The 22,663-nt window shown below is 50.7% G+C and overlaps 1 protein-coding gene across 2 annotated transcripts; it reads left to right on the top strand.

Moving 5' to 3' along the window:
- Positions 1 to 1,043: 1,043 nt before the first annotated feature.
- FXR2 (FMR1 autosomal homolog 2) lies at positions 1,044 to 21,417 on the top strand. 2 transcript variants are annotated; one of them, XM_075206162.1, is made up of 16 exons: positions 1,044 to 1,180; positions 2,909 to 2,961; positions 3,506 to 3,599; positions 5,003 to 5,074; positions 5,150 to 5,298; positions 5,373 to 5,466; positions 5,564 to 5,680; positions 6,489 to 6,659; positions 10,469 to 10,547; positions 10,771 to 10,880; positions 11,406 to 11,492; positions 11,688 to 11,850; positions 16,202 to 16,336; positions 16,520 to 16,603; positions 16,706 to 16,782; positions 19,142 to 21,417. In XM_075206162.1, the coding sequence occupies exons 1-16, from the start codon at positions 1,106 to 1,108 to the stop codon at positions 19,154 to 19,156; spliced, it is 1,575 nt and encodes a 524-aa protein (XP_075062263.1). In that variant the 5' UTR covers positions 1,044 to 1,105; the 3' UTR covers positions 19,157 to 21,417. The 2 variants fall into 2 exon arrangements, with proteins under 2 accessions (XP_075062263.1, XP_075062261.1); XM_075206160.1 differs by having other exon boundaries at positions 16,703 to 16,782.
- The last annotated feature ends 1,246 nt before the right edge of the window (positions 21,418 to 22,663 follow it).

The raw sequence follows: 22,663 nt of genomic DNA, 5'->3' as shown, positions 1-22,663 counted from the left end.
AGAGGAGGAGGAGTGATGCTCTGCAGGAGAGGTGGAGGAGTGATGCTCTGCAGGAGAGGAGGAGGAGTGATGCTCTGCAGGAGAGGGGAGGAGTGATGCTCTGCAGGAGAGGAGGAGTGATGCTCTGCAGGAGAGGGGAGGAGTGATGCTCTGCAGGAGAGGGGGAGGAGTGATGCTCTGCAGGAGAGGGGGAGGAGTGATGCTCTGCAGGAGAGGAGGAGGAGTGATGCTCTGCAGGAGAGGGGATGGAGTGATGCTCTGCAGGAGAGGAGGAGGAGTGATGCTCTGCAGGAGAGGGGAGGAGTGATGCTCTGCAGGAGAGGGGGAGGAGTGATGCTCTGCAGGAGAGGAGGAGGAGTGATGCTCTGCAGGAGAGGAGGAGGAGTGATGCTCTGCAGGAGAGGAGGAGGAGTGATGCTCTGTAGTAGATGAGGAGTGATGCTCTGCAGGAGAGGAGGAGGAGTGATGCTCTGCAGGAGAGGGGGAGGAGTGATGCTCTGCAGGAGAGGGGGAGGAGTGATGCTCTGCAGGAGAGGGGGAGGAGTGATGCTCTGCAGGAGAGGTGGAGGAGTGATGCTCTGCAGGAGATGTGGAGGAGTGATAGTCTGCAGCACAGGGGGCAGTGACAGTTCCTCTGTATAAGGACCCAGTGGGGATGACGTCACTCACTGTAGCTCCGCCTATATTATTGGGTCTGCGGGGAGGCGGGGTTTACACCGTAACTCCGCCCCTGTTTCTCTGTAGCCAATCGGCGCGCGGACGTGCTGCTATTTTTGTAGTTTGCCCATATAAGTTTCTGTTTCCATAACAACGGCGCTCGTCCAATCAGCGAGCAAGTTTTCCTTATCCCCGCCCACTGGTACTAACTCTCCACGCCTGTCACACTACTGAGCATGCGTTGTCTTGACCAATGGCCTCTGACTCCAGGATTCCTCCAGCCAATCAGCGGTGTGAATAATACATTAGACGTAGGTTAGCACTGATTGGTGGACAGTGAGCCGTCCTATCGAATCAGCGTCGGGTGGAACCAACTTCTAGCCAATCACGTGAGAGACGGACCCGACTGCGTACCAATCAGCGGCTGAATGCGGCTCCGTCCTCTCACATGAACATAGGAGCTGCCAGCGGCATGGAGGGGATAGAGGTGGAGGTGCGGGGACCGAACGGAGCCTTCTACACGGTGAGCTGGGGAGGGCCTGCTGGCCCGTGAGCCCTGCGTGGTCCTAATATAATAACTATTATAATACCCCCCATCCCTGTGACCCCTGGGTGCTATACCCCCAGCACCCCCCCCAGTATACCACCCCCCCATCCCTGTCAGCCCTGGGTGGTCTACAGCCCCCTAATATAACACCCCCTCCCCCAGTATAACACCCCCCATCCCTGAGACCCTGGGGTGCTATACCCCCAGCATACCCCCTCCAATATATCTCTGTCTCTCCCAGTATAAGTTAGGGGAGGTGTTATACTGTATAACCCCTCCCCCCCCCCCCCTCAGTATATCTGTTTTCCCCCCCCCATATACATCTCACCCCCCAGCATACCACCCCCCAATATATCTGTCTCTCCCCCCAGTATAACACCCCCCCCTTATATCTGTCTCCCCCCAGCATACCACCCCCCAATATATCTGTCTCTCCCCCCAGTATAACACCCCCCCTTATATCTGTCTCCCCCCAGCATACCACCCCCCAATATATCTGTCTCTCCTCCCAGTATAACACCCCCCCTTATATCTGTCTCCCCCCAGCATACCACCCCCCAATATATCTGTCTCTCCTCCCAGTATAACACCCCCACCCTATATACATCTCACCCCCCAGCATACCACCCCCCAATATATCTGTCTCTCCCCCCAGTATAACACCCCCCCTTATATCTGTCTCCCCCCAGCATACCACCCCCCAATATATCTGTCTCTCCCCCCCGTATAACACCCCCACCCTATATACATCTCACCCCCCAGCATACCACCCCCCAATATATCTGTCTCTCCCCCCAGTATAACACCCCCCCTTATATCTGTCTCCCCCCAGCATACCACCCCCCAATATATCTGTCTCTCCCCCCAGTATAACACCCCCACCCCATATACATCCCACCCCCCAGCATACCACCCCCCAATATATCTGTCTCTCCCCCCAGTATAACACCCCCACCCCCTTGGTGTGCTCCCCCCAATTTACCTTCCACGCTTCCTTGTCACCATTGGGTATGGGTTAGGGGCACATCTGCCCCCTGGGCCGGTCCCATAGTGGGCTACTTTGGGCTGGGTCACTGGGCCCCCTGCATTTTTTTTCCTTTAAAAGAGTCAAGTTATGTCCCCCAGGCTAAAGTTTGCCAGCCCTCCCCTGCCTGTCACCCCCTGGTGTGCTGTCCCCGCAAAATACCATCCCCAATATATCACCCATCCTCAGAATAACATCCCTCTAATATATCTCTGCCTCCCCCTAGTATACCATTCCCCCCGTCCCCAGTATAACACCCCCCCTACCCAATATACCATCCCCCAATATATTAGTGGTATGATTACGTCACTGATCACTGGCCTTATCCTCTGTATATAACATTGTGATTGCTGTGACTGGCACTTTGGGGCACATTGTATTAGGCTGGAGGTGCCGTCACGTTTCTCCAGCACAGTCTGCGGTGACACATGGCCTCCATGTTTTTACTCTCCGCTCACGTCCCACAGAGATTAGCGCAGATTCCTTACTGTACGGCCAGCAATGTGGGCAGTCAGACATGGAGGTGCCACCTCACCGCCAATTGAATCTGCCCATTTATGTTACTTCAAAATGTGCCCAGGGCCATAAAATAATCTGACTGACCGATGAAAGTGTCACGTTCTGTTCACTGACTGCCCTGTATGAGACCTATAGTGCTCACCAATGTGTCTGTCCTCTAGGGCTACGTACAGGATGTTCATGAGGAGACGGTTAGTGTCGTGTTCCAGAACAAGTGAGTATAATTATTGTACTAATTATAATACACTGACTCTATGTCCAGAGAGGAGGACTCGCTGCTTACATATATATATATATGTATAAGATTCTCCTGTGCAGAGAGGATCTAACACGTCCATTAATTAGAACTGACAAGCACCAGCCTTTGTATAGTTTCAGGAATATGAGAAATTTATTACAAATATATAGAGTCTAAATCCAGCGATCGTAATGGTCTCTGTGTTGTTACCAAGTTTTCCGTCCGCTGGGGAAGCTTCGCACTTTTATCAATAAAATTGCGCTAATGCATAAATAATAGATCATGTCGTGTTGGAGCGTAGGAACACGCGGTGCTGGGAATGAGCCCATTCAGACTATTTGTAGTGTAATTTTCAGGTTTTAGCAGCTGAAGAGAACATTAATATCTCATAGGTGTGAACAGGCCGTCGTGTGAGGTTAATTAGACTCTGTTCCTGCCCTCTGGTCACTGTGGGGTCTTTGTGGGAAAATATGTTACTTACATAATATAGTGCAATACTGATCTGTACATTCCCGGACAGCTGCCTGCCTGAGAGACAAGTCCCTTTCTGTGACGTGAGACTGCCACCCTCATCTACCTGTGCTAAGGAGATATCTGAGGGAGACCAGGTGGAGGTACGAGATCCGGCTATAGCACAGGAATAGCAGAATATTACAGGACGGGGAGGTGTATGGGTCAGTACAGGAATAGAAGAGAGATAGAGGACAGGATGGAGGTGTAGTGACAGAGCTGTGTGTGTGTGGGGTCAGTACAGGAATAGTAGAGAGATACAGGACAGGATGGAGGTGTAGTGACAGAGTGTGTGGGGTCAGTACAGGAATAGTAGAGAGATACAGGACAGGATGGAGGGGTAGTGACAGAGCTGTGTGTGTGTGGGGTCAGTACAGGAATAGTAGAGAGATACAGGACAGGATGGAGGTTTAGTGACAGAGCTGTGTGTGTGAGGTCAGTACAGGAATAGTAGAGAGATACAGGACAGGATGGAGGTGTAGTGACAGAGCTGTGTGTGTGAGGTCAGTACAGGAATAGCAGAGAGATACAGGACAGGATGGAGGTGTAGTGACAGAGCTGTGTGTGTGTGAGGTCAGTACAGGAATAGAGAGATACAGGACAGGATGGAGGTGTAGTGACAGAGGTGTGTGTGTGGGGTCAGTACAGGAATAGTAGAGAGATACAGGACAGGATGGAGGTGTAGTGACAGAGCTGTGTGTGTGGGGTCAGTACAGGAATAGTAGAGAGATACAGGACAGGATGGAGGTGTAGTGACAGAGCTGTGTGTGTGTGTGAGGTCAGTACAGGAATAGTAGAGAGATACAGGACAGGATGGAGGTGTAGTGACAGAGCTGTGTGTGTGTGTGTGGGGTCAGTACGGGAATATTAGAGAGATACAGGACAGGATGGAGGTGTAGTGACAGAGCTGTGTGTGTGTGTGTGTGGGGTCAGTACGGGAATATTAGAGAGATACAGGACAGGATGGAGGTGTAGTGACAGAGCTGTGTGTGTGAGGTAAGTACAGGAATAGCAGAGATACAGGACAGGATGGAGGTGTAGTGACAGAGCTGTGTGTGTGGGTTCAGTACAGGAATAGTAGAGAGATACAGGACAGGATGGAGGTGTAGTGACAGAGCTGTGTGTGTGGGTTCAGTACAGGAATAGTAGAGATACAGGACAGGATGGAGGTGTAGTGACAGAGCTGTGTTTGTGAGGTCAGTACAGGAATAGTAGAGAGATACAGGACATGATGGAGGCGTAGTGACAGCTGTGTGTGTGTGGGGGGGGGTCAGTACAGGAATAGCAGAGAGATACAGGACAGGATGGAAGTGTAGCGACAGAGCTGTGTGTGTGAGGTCAGTACAGGAGTAGTAGAGAGATACAGGACAAGATGGAGGTGTAGTGACAGAGCTGTGTGTGGGGTCAGTACAGGAATAGCAGAGAGATACAGGAGAGAACAGAAGCGTCTGTGGTGTTAGAAGTGGGATGTGGTAGCTGCAGTTGATCATCATGTTGGTAATTACAGGTGTACTCTCGTGCCAATGAACAGGAGTCTTCTGGCTGGTGGTCTGCCCACGTTCGGATGATTAAGGGGGATGTGAGTATGAGTGTACCCTTAGGTTGGACTATGGGTGTTTGAGCTTACCGTTGGCATTGTCTTACACTCTCCCAGTTTTATGTGATAGAATACTCTGTCTCTGACTCGCCGTACAATGAGATTGTCAACCAAAGCCGTCTGCGACCTCTCAACCAGAATGAAATGGCAACTAGCGCAACGTTCTTCAAATACAGCGTCCCGCTTCCCGAGGACCTCTGCAAAATGTAAGTGACGGACTCTGCAGTGTGATTACCATGTGTGCGGGTAGGTGGCCTCAATCCCGCTCTCTTGTTTGTAGATCCGCCAATGTGGATGCACACAGGGAATTTAAGAAAGTGGTTGGAGCCAGCTGTGTCTTCCTGGACAGAGCGGGAACAGAGCTTGTGATCCTGGTGAGATTGGCTCAGTGGGAACATGATTCAGGAGAGATCTTCTTGAGGTGACTATTTAGAACATAATGTTTCTCTTCTTCCCACTTTTTTATGTTAGTCCACGGATGAATCCGTCATCAAACGCTCATCTCTGCTAAGTGACCTCCATTTACGGGCGCTCCGGACCAAACTCAGACTAATCACTCAGAACGAGAAGGCGGCTAAACAGCTCGAGGTGAGGTGATGTCCTGGAGCTATGAGTCTGTCCCTCCCCCTGCAGGGTGACACAGTGATACAGACAGAAGGGAGCTATGAGTCTGTCCCTCCCCCTGCAGGGTGACACAGTGATACAGACAGAAGGGAGCTATGAGTCTGTCCCTCCCCCTGCAGGGTGACACAGTGATACAGACAGAAGGGAGCTATGAGTCTGTCCCTCCCCCTGCAGGGTGACACAGTGATACAGACAGAAGGGAGCTATGAGTCTGTCCCTCCCCCTGCAGGGTGATACAGTGACAGACAGAAGGGAGCTATGAGTCTGTCCCTCCCCCTGCAGGGTGACACAGACAGAAGGGAGCTATGAGTCTGTCCCTCCCCCTGCAGGGTGACACAGACAGAAGGGAGCTATGAGTCTGTCCCTCCCCCTGCAGGGTGACACAGACAGAAAGGAGCTATGAGTCTGTCCCTCCCCCTGCAGGGTGACACAGTGACACAGACAGAAGAAGCTATGAGTCTGTCCCTCCCCCTGCAGGGTGACACAGACAGAAGGGAGCTATGAGTCTGTCCCTCCTCCTGCAGGGTGACACAGTGACACAGACAGAAGGGAGCTATGAGTCTGTCCCTCCTCCTGCAGGGTGACACAGTGACACAGACAGAAGGGAGTTATGAGTCTGTCCCTCCCCCTGCAGGGTGACACAGACAGAAGGGAGCTATGAGTCTGTCCCTCCCCCTGCAGGGTGACACAGACAGAAGGGAGCTATGAGTCTGTCCCTCCCCCTGCAGGGTGACACAGACGGAAGGGAGCTATGATTCTCCTGTTGTTACAGGTCAGTAAGCAGATCGCAGTTGCGTATCGAGAAGAGTTCCAGGTGCGAGAAGATCTTATAGGTCTCGCTATTGGAGCGCATGGGGCGAACATTCAGCAAGCTCGAAAAGTTCCGGGTGTAACGGCCATTGAACTGGATGAAGAGACGTTTACGTTCCGGGTGTATGGAGAGGTAACGTGGGTGCTGTTATCGGGGAGTGGCCGGGTGTATGGAGAGGTTACGTGGGTGCTGTTATCTGGCAGTGGTCGGGTGTATGGAGAGGTTACGTGGGTGCGGTTATCGGGGAGTGGTCGGGTGTATGGAGAGGTTACGTGGGTGCTGTTATCGGGGAGTGGCCGGGTGTATGGAGAGGTTACGTGGGTGCTGTTATCTGGCAGTGGCCGGGTGTATGGAGAGGTAACGTGGGTGCTGTTATCGGGGAGTGGTCGGGTGTATGGAGAGGTTACGTGGGTGCTGTTATCGAGGAGTGGTCGGGTGTATGGAGAGGTTACGTGGGTGCTGTTATCGGGGAGTGGTCGGGTGTATGGAGAGGTTACGTGGGTGCTGTTATTGGGGAGTGGCCGGGTGTATGGAGAGGTAACGTGGGTGCTGTTTTCTGGCAGTGGCCGGGTGTATGGAGAGGTTACGTGGGTGCTGTTATCTGGCAGTGGCCGGGTGTATGGAGAGGTTACGTGGGTGCTGTTATCGGGGAGTGGTCGGGTGTATGGAGAGGTTACGTGGGTGCTGTTATCGGGGAGTGGTCGGGTGTATGGAGAGGTTACGTGGGTGCTGTTATCTGGCAGTGGCCGGGTGTATGGAGAGGTAACGTGGGTGCTGTTATCTGGCAGTGGCCGGGTGTATGGAGAGGTAACGTGGGTGCTGTTATCGGGGAGTGGCCGGGTGTATGGAGAGGTAACGTGGGCGCTGTTATCGGGGAGTGGCCGGGTGTATGGAGAGGTAACGTGGGTGCTGTTATCTGGCAGTGGCCGGGTGTATGGAGAGGTTACGGGGGTGCTGTTCTCGAGCAGTGGCCGGGTGTATGGAGAGGTAACGTGGGTGCTGTTATCGGGCAGTGGCCGGGTGTATGGAGAGGTAACGTGGGTGCTGTTATCGGGGAGTGGCCGGGTGTATGGAGAGGTAACGTGGGTGCTGTTATCGGGGAGTGGGCGGGTGTATGGAGAGGTAACGTGGGTGCTGTTATCGGGCAGTGGCCGGGTGTATGGAGAGGTAACGTGGGTGCTGTTATCTGGCAGTGGCCGGGTGTATGGAGAGGTTACGGGGGTGCTGTTATCTGGCAGTGGTCGGGTGTATGGAGAGGTTACGGGGGTGCTGTTATCTGGCAGTGGTCGGGTGTATGGAGAGGTTACGGGGGTGCTGTTATCGGGGAGTGGTCGGGTGTATGGAGAGGTAACGTGGGTGCTGTTATCGAGGAGTGGTCGGGTGTATGGAGAGGTAACGTGGGTGCTGTTTTCTGGCAGTGGCCGGGTGTATGGAGAGGTAACGTGGGTGCTGTTATCTGGCAGTGGTCGGGTGTATGGAGAGGTTACGTGGGTGCTGTTATCTGGCAGTGGCCGGGTGTATGGAGAGGTTACGTGGGTGCTGTTATCTGGCAGTGGCCGGGTGTATGGAGAGGTTACGTGGGTGCGGTTATTGGGGAGTGGCCGGGTGTATGGAGAGGTTACGTGGGTGCGGTTATTGGGGAGTGGCCGGGTGTATGGAGAGGTTACGTGGGTGCTGTTCTCGAGCAGTGGTCGGGTGTATGGAGAGGTAACGTGGGTGCTGTTTTCTGGCAGTGGCCGGGTGTATGGAGAGGTAACGTGGGTGCTGTTATCTGGCAGTGGTCGGGTGTATGGAGAGTTTACGTGGGTGCGGTTATTGGGGAGTGGCCTGGTGTATGGAGAGGTTACGTGGGTGCGGTTATTGGGGAGTGGCCAGGTGTATGGAGAGGTAACGTGGGTGCTGTTATCGGGGAGTGGTCGGGTGTATGGAGAGGTAATGTGGGTGCTGTTATCTGGCAGTGGCCGGGTGTATGGAGAGGTTACGTGGGTGCAGTTATCGGGGAGTGGTCGGGTGTATGGAGAGGTTACGTGGGTGCTGTTATTGGGGAGTGGCCGGGTGTATGGAGAGGTAATGTGGGTGCTGTTATCTGGCAGTGGCCGGGTGTATGGAGAGGTTACGTGGGTGCAGTTATCGGGGAGTGGTCGGGTGTATGGAGAGGTTACGTGGGTGCTGTTATTGGGGAGTGGCCGGGTGTATGGAGAGGTAACGTGGGTGCTGTTATCTGGCAGTGGTCGGGTGTATGGAGAGGTTACGTGGGTGCTGTTATCGGGGAGTGGCCGGGTGTATGGAGAGGTTACGTGGGTGCTGTTCTCGAGCAGTGGTCGGGTGTATGGAGAGGTTACAGGGGTGCTGTTTTCTGGCAGTGGCCGGGTGTATGGAGAGGTAACGTGGGTGCTGTTATCTGGCAGTGGTCGGGTGTATGGAGAGGTTACGTGGGTGCTGTTATCTGGCAGTGGTCGGGTGTATGGAGAGGTTACGTGGGTGCGGTTATTGGGGAGTGGCCAGGTGTATGGAGAGGTAACGTGGGTGCTGTTATCGGGGAGTGGTCGGGTGTATGGAGAGGTAACGTGGGTGCTGTTTTCTGGCAGTGGCCGGGTGTATGGAGAGGTAACGTGGGTGCTGTTATCTGGCAGTGGTCGGGTGTATGGAGATGTTACGTGGGTGCGGTTATTGGGGAGTGGCCAGGTGTATGGAGAGGTAACGTGGGTGCTGTTATCGGGGAGTGGTCGGGTGTATGGAGAGGTAATGTGGGTGCTGTTATCTGGCAGTGGCCGGGTGTATGGAGAGGTTACGTGGGTGCAGTTATCGGGGAGTGGTCGGGTGTATGGAGAGGTTACGTGGGTGCTGTTATTGGGGAGTGGTCGGGTGTATGGAGAGGTTACGTGGGTGCGGTTATTGGGGAGTGGCCAGGTGTATGGAGAGGTAACGTGGGTGCTGTTATCGGGGAGTGGTCGGGTGTATGGAGAGGTAATGTGGGTGCTGTTATCTGGCAGTGGCCGGGTGTATGGAGAGGTTACGTGGGTGCAGTTATCGGGGAGTGGTCGGGTGTATGGAGAGGTTACGTGGGTGCTGTTATTGGGGAGTGGCCGGGTGTATGGAGAGGTAACGTGGGTGCGGTTATCGGGGAGTGGTCGGGTGTATGGAGAGGTAATGTGGGTGCTGTTATCTGGCAGTGGCCGGGTGTATGGAGAGGTTACGTGGGTGCAGTTATCGGGGAGTGGTCGGGTGTATGGAGAGGTTACGTGGGTGCTGTTATTGGGGAGTGGCCGGGTGTATGGAGAGGTAACGTGGGTGCTGTTATCTGGCAGTGGTCGGGTGTATGGAGAGGTTACGTGGGTGCTGTTATCGGGGAGTGGCAGGGTGTATGGAGAGGTTACGTGGGTGCTGTTATCTGGCAGTGGCCGGGTGTATGGAGAGGTAACGTGGGTGCTGTTCTCGAGCAGTGGTCGGGTGTATGGAGAGGTTACGTGGGTGCTGTTCTCGAGCAGTGGCCGGGTGTATGGAGAGGTTACAGGGGTGCTGTTTTCTGGCAGTGGCCGGGTGTATGGAGAGGTTACGTGGGTGCTGTTATCTGGCAGTGGTCGGGTGTATGGAGAGGTTACGTGGGTGCGGTTATTGGGGAGTGGCCGGGTGTATGGAGAGGTAACGTGGGTGCTGTTATCGGGGAGTGGTCGGGTGTATGGAGAGGATACGTGGGTGCAGTTATTGGGGAGTGGCAGGGTGTATGGAGAGGTTACGTGGGTGCTGTTATCGGGGAGTGGGCGGGTGTATAGAGAGGTTACGTGGGTGCTGTTATCGGGGAGTGGGCGGGTGTATGGAGAGGTTACGGGGGTGCTGTTATCGAGGAGTGGGCGGGTGTATAGAGAGGGTATATCGGCGGGTTATTGGGGAGTGGCCGGGTGTGAGTATTCTGATTGATGCTATCTCTGTCCCACCCTCAGACCCCAGAAGCTGTACGATTGGCCCGCGGGTTTCTGGAGTTTTCAGAGGGATCAATGCAGGTTCCCCGGTCCTTTGTGGGTGAGTGTTACAGAGGGGGTTCTCTGCTGTCCTTCAGTGGACGACAGGTTAATGCCGATTTCTGGTGATAAACTGGATTAGATAAATGCTCTGTCAGCCAGGCTCAGAAGGGCGACTCTGAAAGTCTCTGGTAGGTTCTTCTTGGTCAGGCTTTGGTGGGGGTAAAAGTATGGTCTTGATCGGGCTTTGGATGTTGACAGATTGAATGTTCCTCACTTTGCAGGTAAAGTCATTGGGAGGAATGGAAACGTCATCCAGGATATTGTGGATAAATCTGGGATCGTCCGTGTGAGAGTGGAGGCTGATGGGGACAGAACGGAGCAGAATGAGGAGGTAACGGGGGGCACCTACTGAGTCTTTTTCCAGCAGACAGAGTGGAGCTATTATCTTCCGTCCCAGGACATGGCCTCCCCTGGCCTCCCCAGCTCCATGTGGGTCGTCTTCACGTAGATGATACTATGACGTATTGTGTGTCAGTACGTCCAGTAATTCTATCAGTCGGCAGATGCCCCAGAGATGCCATCAGCTGCATCCACAGTGATCCTGGTGGTTGTAACACGTCCAGGTGTTGTGACTCCGCTGTAAAATGCAATGTTGGATGGTATAAAAGAGCTGGAAGTGATTAATCAATCTCCCTGAGCTGATAGAGTGCTAGCTGTTGGTCACAGGAATGGCGCTGTAGTACTTACAAGAGCTCTGCACATCTCCTTAACGTCTCATTGTTGAGGATTTCTGTAAAGATGAAAGCTGCACATCCCTTCCAAGTTTTTAAGTTACGAGTCTGACTCCTCCCACTGCAGGGTGTCACAGAGGGCGAGGCATGGGCTCACCTGCTGATATGTTTTCTCTCTCTTCCAGGGACTGGTGCCCTTCCTGTTTGTGGGAACTCAGGACAGTATCAGCAACGCTCTGGCACTCCTGGAATATCAGATATCACATCTTCAGGTCTGTCTGTCTCCTACACCCCTTATCTGCCCCCTTTCACCCTCCCCTCTGCCACCTTCCTGCACCCCTCTCCCACCATCACCTTTCTCCACCCCCTTTACTGCTGCCCTCTTCCACTACCCGCCGCCACCTTCCTTTACCCCCTGTATGTTGCCGCTTTCCAAAACCTTTTTTCCTTGCGCTCTCTCTCTCCAGGACCTGGAACAACTGAGGATGGAGCGTCTTCTCATCGAGGGCCAGCTGAAGAGTGTCGGAGGAGCATTACGCACGGTCTCCAATAGGGAAGAAAAGGATAAAGGAGGGGTACAGACAGACAGTGACTCTAACTCTGCCACCTCGAGAGGCCGAAGAGGTCACGGTGAGTGTGAAGACTGATGTGTGGACTATAACCTCCACCATCCTGAGCATGATCCTAGTATCCCTCTGTCCTCATTAGTCTTCCCATCACGACTTCTGTTACTGGTACTTATGGAGGGGGCACTGGTGTAACTGGAGGACCTGACCTCTCGCTGTAATATCACACACAGAGACAGCCGCATCGGTCATAGAGTCCTGCCCTCTAGTGCTGGAGAGAGAGGAGCCTGTAGTTACACTCAGCCCCCGGGGCCGGTACTGGTGTAACTGGAGGACCTGACCTCTCGCTGTAATATCACACAGAGACAGCCGCATCGGTCATAGAGTCCTGCCCTCTAGTGCTGGAGAGAGGAGCCTGTAGTTACACTCAGCCCCCGGGGCCGGTACTGGTGTAACTGGAGGACCTGACCTCTCGCTGTAATATCACACACAGACAGCCGCATCGGTCATAGAGTCCTGCCCTCTAGTGCTGGAGAGAGGAGCCTGTAGTTACACTCAGCCCCCGGGGCCGATACTGGTGTAACTGGAGGACCTGACCTCTCGCTGTAATATCACACAGAGACAGCCGCATCGGTCATAGAGTCCTGCCCTCTAGTGCTGGCGAGGGCAGCCTGTAGTTACACTCAGCCCCCGGGGCACTGTGGGGACTGTTGTCCTGGCCGGCAGTCATGAAGGTGACGTGGGGGTGAGGTCCCCAGGACTGCCAGCACCTCCTCCATGGTGGGCTTTTCCTCACTGAGGTAAGGAACTCGTCTTCTCATCCTTTTCACCACCGTTCTTCCTGGATACAAAACAAGATGGGTAGTCATCCCAGAACCTGAAGAGCAGAAGGGTTTATGTTTCTATTCAAATTTCTTCCTTGTCTGAAAGCCAAATGGATACTTTCAAACAATTTTTAACCTCGAAACTCTGAACACTCCGCTTGGGGTGGGGGGGTTATAATGGAGTCTCTGAGCTCTGTCATAATCAGCATGGAGAGGAACGAGTTTGTGGTCTCCTTGGGCATCAAGGATTTGTACTTGTGTGTTCCAATCTGTGAGGGTCACCAATGCTTTCCCCGACTTCTGTTTCCGGCTCTATCTTTTGGCCTGGTGACAGTGCCAAGGGTGGTTCACAAATATCTTCTTTATGGCTGCTCTTTGGAGTTCATGGGGCAACTGTCCACAAAAGGAATGATAATCTGTTGATCACGGAGGGGTTCTCGACCATGCTCCAGGCACAGACCTTAGAATCCCATCGGTAGAAGATTTGGTTTTTTAGGACTGTAGTTTTACACCCAATGGCAGAAAGTGTTCTTGCCGGAAGATGAGATAAACAGGGCCTAGGAGAGTCTCTGGACAATTGTGACAATGGACCTTCGGGGCTGGGGGCTTTCATTCTTCAGGGTTGTTTCCTGGGCCTTTGGACTCTGTAGGTGTCAACTCTCTCAATAGATGTACTAGATCTGTCAGGGGGCATCCTCCATGAAAATGAATACGGACTGTACAGAGGACAGTGACACACACCAACAATCGGGGAGGAACCAACAGCTCCGTTACAAAAAAAGAAACCAACAGAACAATGCATTGGGTGGAGCAGTATGTCCCAGACATTCAGAGGTTCATACCAGGGGTGGAGAACTGGGAAGCTGGCGTGGCCTACACCCGAAACGGTCTCTGTATTTGGAAATGTTTAACCAGATTGTGGAGAAATGGGGTCAGCCAGACATGATGGCGTTTCGGTGAAACCACAAGGTAGAGCAGTTCTGCTCAAGGACGAGGGACCCCATTGACTTTTTTTGGCTTATTTACCCGGTTCGCTCTGGTAGCTGTGCTTCCGCGTGTTCTAAAGAAGGTAAAAAGACAGGGCATTTATGGTTGCTCTTTGGAGGTCCTTGACCTTGCTCCAGGCACATGAGATGGGCGAGACCTTAAAGTCCCACAGGTGGATCATCAACTACCGAATATCTAATCTATTGATGAAAGGATTTGTTTTTTTTAGGGCTACTGTTAGACACCCAAAAGCAGAAGATGTTGCCGGAAACCAAGAGAGACTCATTACAGGGACTGGTAACGTCTTTAATAGCTTTTCAGACGGACGTTCCCAGGATTCCAGAGGGCCCATTGTGGAGTCTTCCTCGAACACAGGCACACATTTCGTCATCGGGGTTTAGCTCGGCTGGCTTTGACAGCGTGGCTGTTGAAGCCATGAATCTTAAGGCACATGGCTTCTCTGATGGTGTGGGCGACTCCATGCGCAATGCTAGAAAGCCACTTTCGGCAAAGGGGACGTTAAAGGGCGTGGAAGATTTACCTCTCTTGGCGCGTGGAAAGCAAAGTTTCCTACCGCTACTTTTGAGTTGATGCGTTTGCAGGAGGGGCTGGACCATGGTTTGAGTTCTTCTAAAGGTTCAGATCTTGGCTGTCTCGGTCTTTCAGAAGACGTTGACACTTTTGCCAGAAGTACGGATGTTTTGGCAGGCAGTGATGCACGTTTTACCCCCATGCAGTCCTCCAGTCTCCTTGTGATTTGAACCTAAGAGTCACAGCATCCTCAATTCCAACCCTTGGATTCTGTGTCTACCAAGAAGATGATGGGGGGGGATGGGATTTTTAGGCTTGCGTTAAATCCTTTTCTCTGAAGCCATTGGGGGGCTCTGGGCGCCTGTCCTTTTTTAAACCCTAGTTCTCCTTTTTTGTTTTAAGTTACAAAGTTAAGAATGTTGTTTCTCCTCCCTCTCATCTTGTTCCTCTTTGTTCTGTGCGGAGGGTCTGGAAAGGTAACTGACTTCTGGCAGGGAAGGGGATATAGAGGGGGAGCAGATTCAGCCAAACTCCTGGCTGAGCCTCTATACTCCAAGCGTCCCCCAATAGAGTCCGACAAAAGGATTTAACAGAAGCATGAAAATAATTATCACCTTGGTGAATGGGCTTAAACAACCTTATACATGTGTTAGCAGATCCTGTAAGTTGTGAGCTGAGGCCTCTATAGCTCGGACTTGTTTTTCCAGCACATCACACAGATGCTCGATCGGATTCAGATCTGGGGAATTTGGAGGCCAAGTCAACACCTTTATCTCTTTGTCATGTTCCACAAACCATTCCTGAACAATTCCTGCAGTGTGACAGGGCGCATTATCCTGCTGAAAGAGGCCACTGTCATCAGGGAATACTGTTACCATGAAGGGGTGTACTTGGTCTGTAGCAATGTTTAGGTAGGTGGTAGGTGTCATAGTAACATCCACATGACTGCCAGGAACCAAGGTTTCCCAGCAGAACATTGCCCAGAGCATCACACTGCCTCCGCCGGCTGCCTTCTTCCCATACTGCATCCTGATGCCATCTCCTCCACAGGTAAACGACGCACACGCACCCGACCATCCACATGATGTAAAAGAAAACGTGATTCATCGGACCAGGCCACCTTCCTCCATTGCTCCATGGTCCAGTTCTGGCTCTCATGTACCCATTGTAGGCGCTTTCATCGGTGAACAAGGGGTCAGCATGGGCTCTCTGACCGGTCTGTGGGAAGCTGAGATGCACTGTGTGTTCTGACACCTTTCTATCATACTCAGCATTAACTGTTTCAGTGATTTGTGCTACAGTAGCCCTTCTGTGAGATGGGACCACACAGGCGCCTTCACTCCCCAAGCGCATCAATGAGCCTTGGGCACCTATGACCCGGTCGCCAGTTCACCGCTTGTCTTTCCTTGGAGCACTTTAGGTGAGTACTAACCACTGTATACCAGGAAACCCCACCAGACCTGACGTTTTGGAGATGCTCTGACCCAGTCGTCTAGCCATCACAATTTGGCCTTATCAAAGTCTCTCAGATCCTTACACTTCCCGATTTATCCTGCTTCCATCAACTTCAACAAACTTTTCACTTGCTGCCTAATATATCCCACCCCTGACAGGTGCCATTATAACGAGATAATCATTGTTATTCACTTCACTTGTCATGACATGGTGTAGTAGTGTCTGTGCTGGGCTATGTGTATACATATGACATGGTGTAGTAGTGTCTGTGCTGGGCTGTTTGTGTATATATGACATGGTGTAGTAGTGTCTGTGCTGGGCTGTGTGTATACATATGACATGGTGTAGTAGTGTCTGTGCTGGGCTGTGTGTATACATATGACATGGTGTAGTAGTCTCTGTGCTGGGCTGTTTGTGTATATCTGACATGGTGTAGTAGTGTCTGTGCTGGGCTGTTTGTGTATATATGACATGGTGTAGTAGTGTCTGTGCTGGGCTGTGTGTATACATATGACATGGTGTAGTAGTGTCTGTGCTGGGCTGTGTGTATACATATGACATGGTGTAGTAGTGTCTGTTCTGGGCTATTGGTAACAATCGTATGTTTTCTTTCATTAGCCCCGGACAACCAGGGGTCCACTGATGTCGCACAGAACGGGGGTGGTATGACCCGCCAGAGACTGCCGGACGAGCAGGGAGGTGTTCAGGACTTACAGGAAACGGGGCCCAGGGATCAGTGTCAGAATGGACGAGGTGAGAGGTGTCCGGATGTATAGGGGGGGGGCTGATTACTGTGGGGTTATATGATATAAGGGGGTGCTCTTACTTAGTGCTGGTATAAAGATTGCTCATATTGTAGATGGGTTTTATAGACTGTAATATAGAGAGGGCTGAGGAGAGTACAATAACCCTGATAATACCCCCTGTGGCCCCCAGATAATGGCTCTAAGACACCGCACAGGAACCAGGCCTGGCAGGAAGCGGGTGACAGACCCGCCCAGCAGCGACGCAGACAGATGGGTGAGTCCAGGGATATGTGAGGTGGTGCTGGGGGTCCGGGGGGGCTGCATATGTATCAGAACATCCGCCTAACAGATCCTCTTCTTCTCTTCTCTGCAGCAGATCCATTGTCACGAACAGATCCCCTGATCCCAAAGACAGATCCCAGAATAAGGCATCCGCGGGGCAGTAACGTTAAGGTGAGTGTCCCTGAAAGACGCAGGTCACACGTTGCAGTCAGCTTAGCAATAACCCTGCTCCTCCGTGCTGCGGTAACTTGTCTGTATGTGATCTTGGGACATAGAGGGTAGAAGTTACCTATACAAACCTCTCCTTACTGCTGCCTTATTGTCCACTTATTTATATAGCGCTTTACAGAGAATATTACAGTCTAAGTCCGCTGTCAGGCTCCATCATTGCCCTATCGGTGTGTTGGGGGGGGTTATCTGTGGGAGGGTCTCTGACCACCCCGAGGAGACCCATGAGAACATTGTGTATCTGATGGAACTTTCGGTGGACCTATATCTATTGATGCTTCCACGGTCTTGTTGCGTTCTCCAGGATAATTGTGAATACAGCTCCTCTTGCTTTATCCGGTGAGCCTGGGAGATCGCTCACAGCTGCCGGTGGATTATAACGGACTAGTTTAATGTCATGTCCTCTGTTAGGGATATATTTTAAGGAAGACCTGTGAATGCAAACTGGGGGTCCTTTTAATGTGCTGTCTTAGGGTTCCATGGAGCTGCAGTCCCAGGTCTGTGCAGTCACTCTCTAGTTCTTACGAGCCCCTACACTTCTCAAGCCAGTCCTGGCCACTTTCTGTGGGCTTGTCAGGGTCCCAGGAGATCTTTTTTATCGTCTGAGTCATTTGCTGGTTGGACGGTAATCCTTCTGATGGTCAGCTCTCCGTTGCTTCATCGTCAGACTCTTCCTCTCCTCCTTTATGAGGCTCCATTTCCACCCAACCAGATCAGGTTCACAAACCATACACTGTAGCATTAATACATGATTGAGACTATTTTCAAGGTAGACAACATTTTGGGTTTGTGTGCTGAGATCTTGTTCCTGTCCAAGTTTTAAAGACAAGACCCCAGCTTGGACTCGGCCAAAGCCAGTCGAGCACATAATGACTTCAGTTGTAAGAACTTATTCCACCCTTCATCGTTGGCTTCAGAATGTTGTCCTCCTTTTGCTTATTTTTCCTCGACCTGTAATAAATCATCGTAGTTTGGAGGGTTCTACCCACAAACCAAGAATCCCTTCTACATACAATTATAAAACGCCCTAAAGAATGGATGTACCTTCCTGTGCATTGAAGACGACCTTCTCATGAACCCGGTTTCAAGAGTCTTTACCAAGCAGTGTTCATGGTAGACAAAGTTGATAGTGGCTACGGCTTGGTTCTCGGTCATAAGTATTTCTTTACCAAGATATTGGCGTCACAATAGTCTACCCCGTGCATTGAGGTTTCTTTCTAACACTGAGGCCTACAGAAGACCTTCATCCCCCATTATCTATCTCTACATCAGAGATCCCCCCAGCTTCTTGGTGGGAAACGTTTATGATTCATTCCAGACCTTACCGTCTGGGTTTTTTCAAGTAAGGTCTGGGCTTAAGAACATTGGGAACAGCGCAAGTTCATCTCCGACTGCTTGGAAATACACAGACTTTCCGTGACCGTCGGCCTGATATGAGAATATGGGGTTTAAGCTGCCAGTGTGAAAATACAGTGTATACGGATTAAAAATGCGAACCTCCCCCCATAAAAGTCAAAGAGAAAACTCCATCTGCAAAGCTCGGTTTTTCTGAAATTTGGTGGTGGCACCCGTCAGAACCGAAGTAAACTGGATTCGTCTTATCATAAGGAACTGATTCTGGGGCCGTCCTTGTGTGCTCCATATACCAATGATCCAGTATGTGTTGGTGGCCACAACCTTACCTGGAGGTGATCAATATGCCGATCTCATCCTTGTCAAACACATTGGACAGCCTCCGATACACACAGAAGTTACTACATTAAATGTAGTATTTATACTACATCTAATTGTTGAGCATCTTCATAGTTACCATCCGTGAGAGTGAGACGAGAGACCAGACTCTGAGAGCTGTGTTTGGTTTCTCTCCTCCTTGGTGGTGTCAACCTTTCTGGTTGTTGGCTGGTCTTCAACTTGTGGCATCCGATGGACAGTGCTCTGCCCAGGATTCCCTTTCCTTGTTAGACTTCACAATCCCTCGTTTTGTTTGTGACCTGTCTGACTGGCACAAATGGTTTCGGGGAAATGTCCGAAGTAACTTCAATATTGCGTATGCCAAAAATCTCATCCCAGATTGGAAGATGTCTGCAGGTACATGTACTGGTTACCAGACACCATTGTATGATTCCACCAGCAGAGACTATGGAGCCGTCTTATCAATATGTCTGACGTGTAATGTTCTTTACTGATTAACATCTCATCCGAGGAAGCCACTGACCATATAACATGTCTGTAATTTTCTGCTTATTATGTGACATTTGATTTATATTATTTTTATTATATTTTATTTATTTTTTATCACTAGGAAACAGTTGCATGATGGAAGATCTTTCCCCAAGGACACTGGCCTGAATTTCTCAACATCTGTCTACTGACCTCAACTACAACAACATAGTTATATCATGTATAATTCTCTATATACCAACTAACGTACTTAAATTATGCAATTCAATTTTTTTTCTTCTGTACTGACCTTTCACACACAGCTCTGTCACTACACCTCCATCCTGTCCTGTATCTCTCTACTATTCCTGTACTGACCTCACACACACAGCTCTGTCACTACACCTCCATCCTGTCCTGTATCTCTCTACTATTCCTGTACTGACCTCACACACACAGCTCTGTCACTACACCTCCATCCTGTCCTGTATCTCTCTACTATTCCTGTACTGACCCCACACACACACAGTTCTGTCACTACACCCCCATCCTGTCCTGTATCTCTCTACTATTCCTGTACTGACACCACACACACAGCTCTGTCACTACACCTCCATCCTGTCCTGTATCTCTCTACTATCCCTGTACTGACCCCACACACACACAGCTCTGTCACTACACCTCCATCCTGTCCTGTATCTCTCTACTATTCCTGTACTGACCTCACACACACACAGCTCTGTCACTACACCTCCATCCTGTCCTGTATCTCTCTACTATTCCTGTACTGACCTCACACACACAGCTCTGTCACTACACCTCCATCCTGTCCTGTATCTCTCTACTATCCCTGTACTGACCCCACACACACACAGCTCTGTCACTACACCTCCATCCTGTCCTGTATCTCTCTGCTATTCCTGTACTGACCTCACACATACAGCTCTGTCACTACACCTCCATCCTGTCCTGTATCTCTCTACTATTCCTGTACTGACCTCACACACACAGCTCTGTCACTACACCTCCATCCTGTCCTGTATCTCTCTACTATTCCTGTACTGACCTCACACACACAGCTCTGTCACTACACCTCCATCCTGTCCTGTATCTCTCTACTATTCCTGTACTGACCTCACACACACACACAGCTCTGTCACTACACCTCCATCCTGTCCTGTATCTCTCTGCTATTCCTGTACTGACCTCACACATACAGCTCTGTCACTACACCTCCATCCTGTCCTGTATCTCTCTACTATTCCTGTACTGACTTCACACACAGCTCTGTCACTACACCTCCATCCTGTCCTGTATCTCTCTACTATTCCTGTACTGACTTCACACACAGCTCTGTCACTACACCTCCATCCTGTCCTGTATCTCTCTACTATTCCTGTACTGACCTCACACACACAGCTCTGTCACTACACCTCCATCCTGTCCTGTATCTCTCTACTATTCCTGTACTGACCTCACACACACACACACAGCTCTGTCACTACACCTCCATCCTGTCCTGTATCTCTCTACTATTCCTGTACTGACCTCACACATACAGCTCTGTCACTACACCTCCATCCTGTCCTGTATCTCTCTACTATTCCTGTACTGACTTCACACACAGCTCTGTCACTACACCTCCATCCTGTCCTGTATCTCTCCACTATTCCTGTACTGACCTCACACACACAGCTTTGTCACTACACCTCCATCCTGTCCTGTATCTCTCCACTATTCCTGTACTGACCTCACACACACACACAGCTCTGTCACTACACCTCCATCCTGTCCTGTATCTCTCTACTATTCCTGTACTGACCTCACACACACACACAGCTCTGTCACTACACCTCCATCCTGTCCTGTATCTCTCCACTATTCCTGTACTGACCTCACACACAGCTCTGTCACTACACCTCCATCCTGTCCTGTATCTCTCCACTATTCCTGTACTGACCTCACACACAGCTCTGTCACTACACCTCCATCCTGTCCTGTATCTCTCTACTATTCCTGTACTGACATCACACACACAGCTCTGTCACTACACCTCCATCCTGTCCTGTATCTCTCCACTATTCCTGTACTGACCTCACACACACACACAGCTCTGTCACTACACCTCCATCCTGTCCTGTATCTCTCTACTATCCCTGTACTGACCCCACATACACAGCTCTGTCACTACTCTCGGTTTCCTCTGATAGAGGTGACACAGCTGCAGTACTATTTTCTGGTGGTAGAGTAGTGTTTGGTCGGGGTCTGTCTTGATGTGTATTCGGTCAGGCTTTTGCATAAAGGACTTGTAGCCGGCTGGGTGGTGATATCTGTGGACTTTTATTTAATGTGCCGGGTGATAAAACAGGTGAACGCCCAGATAATGAATCCGCCTAATACACCAAATGTTTACATCAAGTTTGGTTTATTTGTTTTCCATGTAACTCCTTTTGGGCAGGTCTTGTTTCCACTGTGTGTTCCTACTGTTCTCCATGACGGGCGTGACCATCGAACCCCGCTCTACTGGGGTTTCTCTATACATGACCGGCTACCGGGAGTCTGTATATGATACAAGAAAAGGCATGGCTTGCTGGGGTCTCCGTGCCCTAGGGCCTGGGGGTGAAATAGGCATCATCTTCCTTTTGGTAAAACAATGTAATGATGGGATGTATTATTCCTGAAATGTTGTCCAGTTATACAGTTGACCACACCAAACAGCTTCTACAAAACGAGCTCTGACTATTAAATGGTATTTGCATTATTGTACATGTTGATGACACATATAAATCCAAAGCCTGTAACGTTCCCTAATGGTGAGGTCCACGAGGATTATGATATTTCAGAAGAGCAGACCCAACGCCACCAGCACAGTTGACCTCTGTAGAGAGAGGCTGATATCAAGCTGGTCATTCAGATTAATCCTCAGTACCCACGTAGAAGCCAAGAGCCTAATGTACTGTAGAGAGACGTGGTCGGTCACCTTCCACCGTCCAGGTCTATTCCTTATTATTGGTAGGAGTCCTAAGAGCAATTCTCCAAACTAAGGGCACTGCTCCGTCTGAATCCTCTGCTTTACTTAACGCTTAATATATTGGTCTGGCTGGGTTATGGTAACCCTTCAATGTGATCTAGGACCTCTCCTCTGTAGAGTAGTAAAAGACTATGAGAAGATCTTTGAGAACAATAACTCCATGGTCTTCAACCATGACCTGACCCCATCATTTGTGGTGGATTCACCCACCTTTCAAACAGATGTCGCACGATTCAAGACCTTGTCACTCAACCAGAGTCATGAGTAAATAGACTTTAATGTTTTGAAAACTATGTTTTGCTCATAAATAACCTCAGTTCAGCTATAGTCATCATTCCATAACTAACTTATCCTAATGATAAAGTTTGGCAGATCTTCATGTACCCGGATGCCACAAGATTACTGTCACGAGGGTTTGAAAGGTTAAACATCTGTGTTGGAGGCCAGGTACTTTAAGGAGTTCATCCCTTGTGATATCTGCACTAGGAGTGAGGACTTGATGCTTTTACACTTCTCATTTTGCAGTTGTCTTTATGTCTTTAATTAGGGTAGATATAAAGAGTCTAGTTCTACTTTCATTTCCTCACGACTTTCCAGCAAAGACAGATTGTCTCAAAGGGCAACATGACTCTT

Source organism: Mixophyes fleayi, chromosome 4, assembly GCF_038048845.1.
Source record: "Mixophyes fleayi isolate aMixFle1 chromosome 4, aMixFle1.hap1, whole genome shotgun sequence".
Classification (NCBI taxonomy): domain Eukaryota; kingdom Metazoa; phylum Chordata; class Amphibia; order Anura; family Limnodynastidae; genus Mixophyes; species Mixophyes fleayi.
Note: the sequence above shows the minus strand (reverse complement) of the source record. Positions and strands in the feature narration are given on the sequence as shown.

Excerpts from the sequence above, each read along its gene's own strand:
- FXR2 (XM_075206160.1), top strand. The coding sequence starts at position 1,106 with ATGAACATAGGAGCTGCCAGCGGCATGGAGGGGATAGAGGTGGAGGTG. Across the intron at positions 11,493-11,687 it reads ATCAGATATCACATCTTCAG|GACCTGGAACAACTGAGGAT; the intron begins GTCTGTCTGTCT and ends CTCTCTCTCCAG. Across the intron at positions 16,604-16,702 it reads GCAGCGACGCAGACAGATGG|CAGATCCATTGTCACGAACA; the intron begins GTGAGTCCAGGG and ends TCTTCTCTGCAG.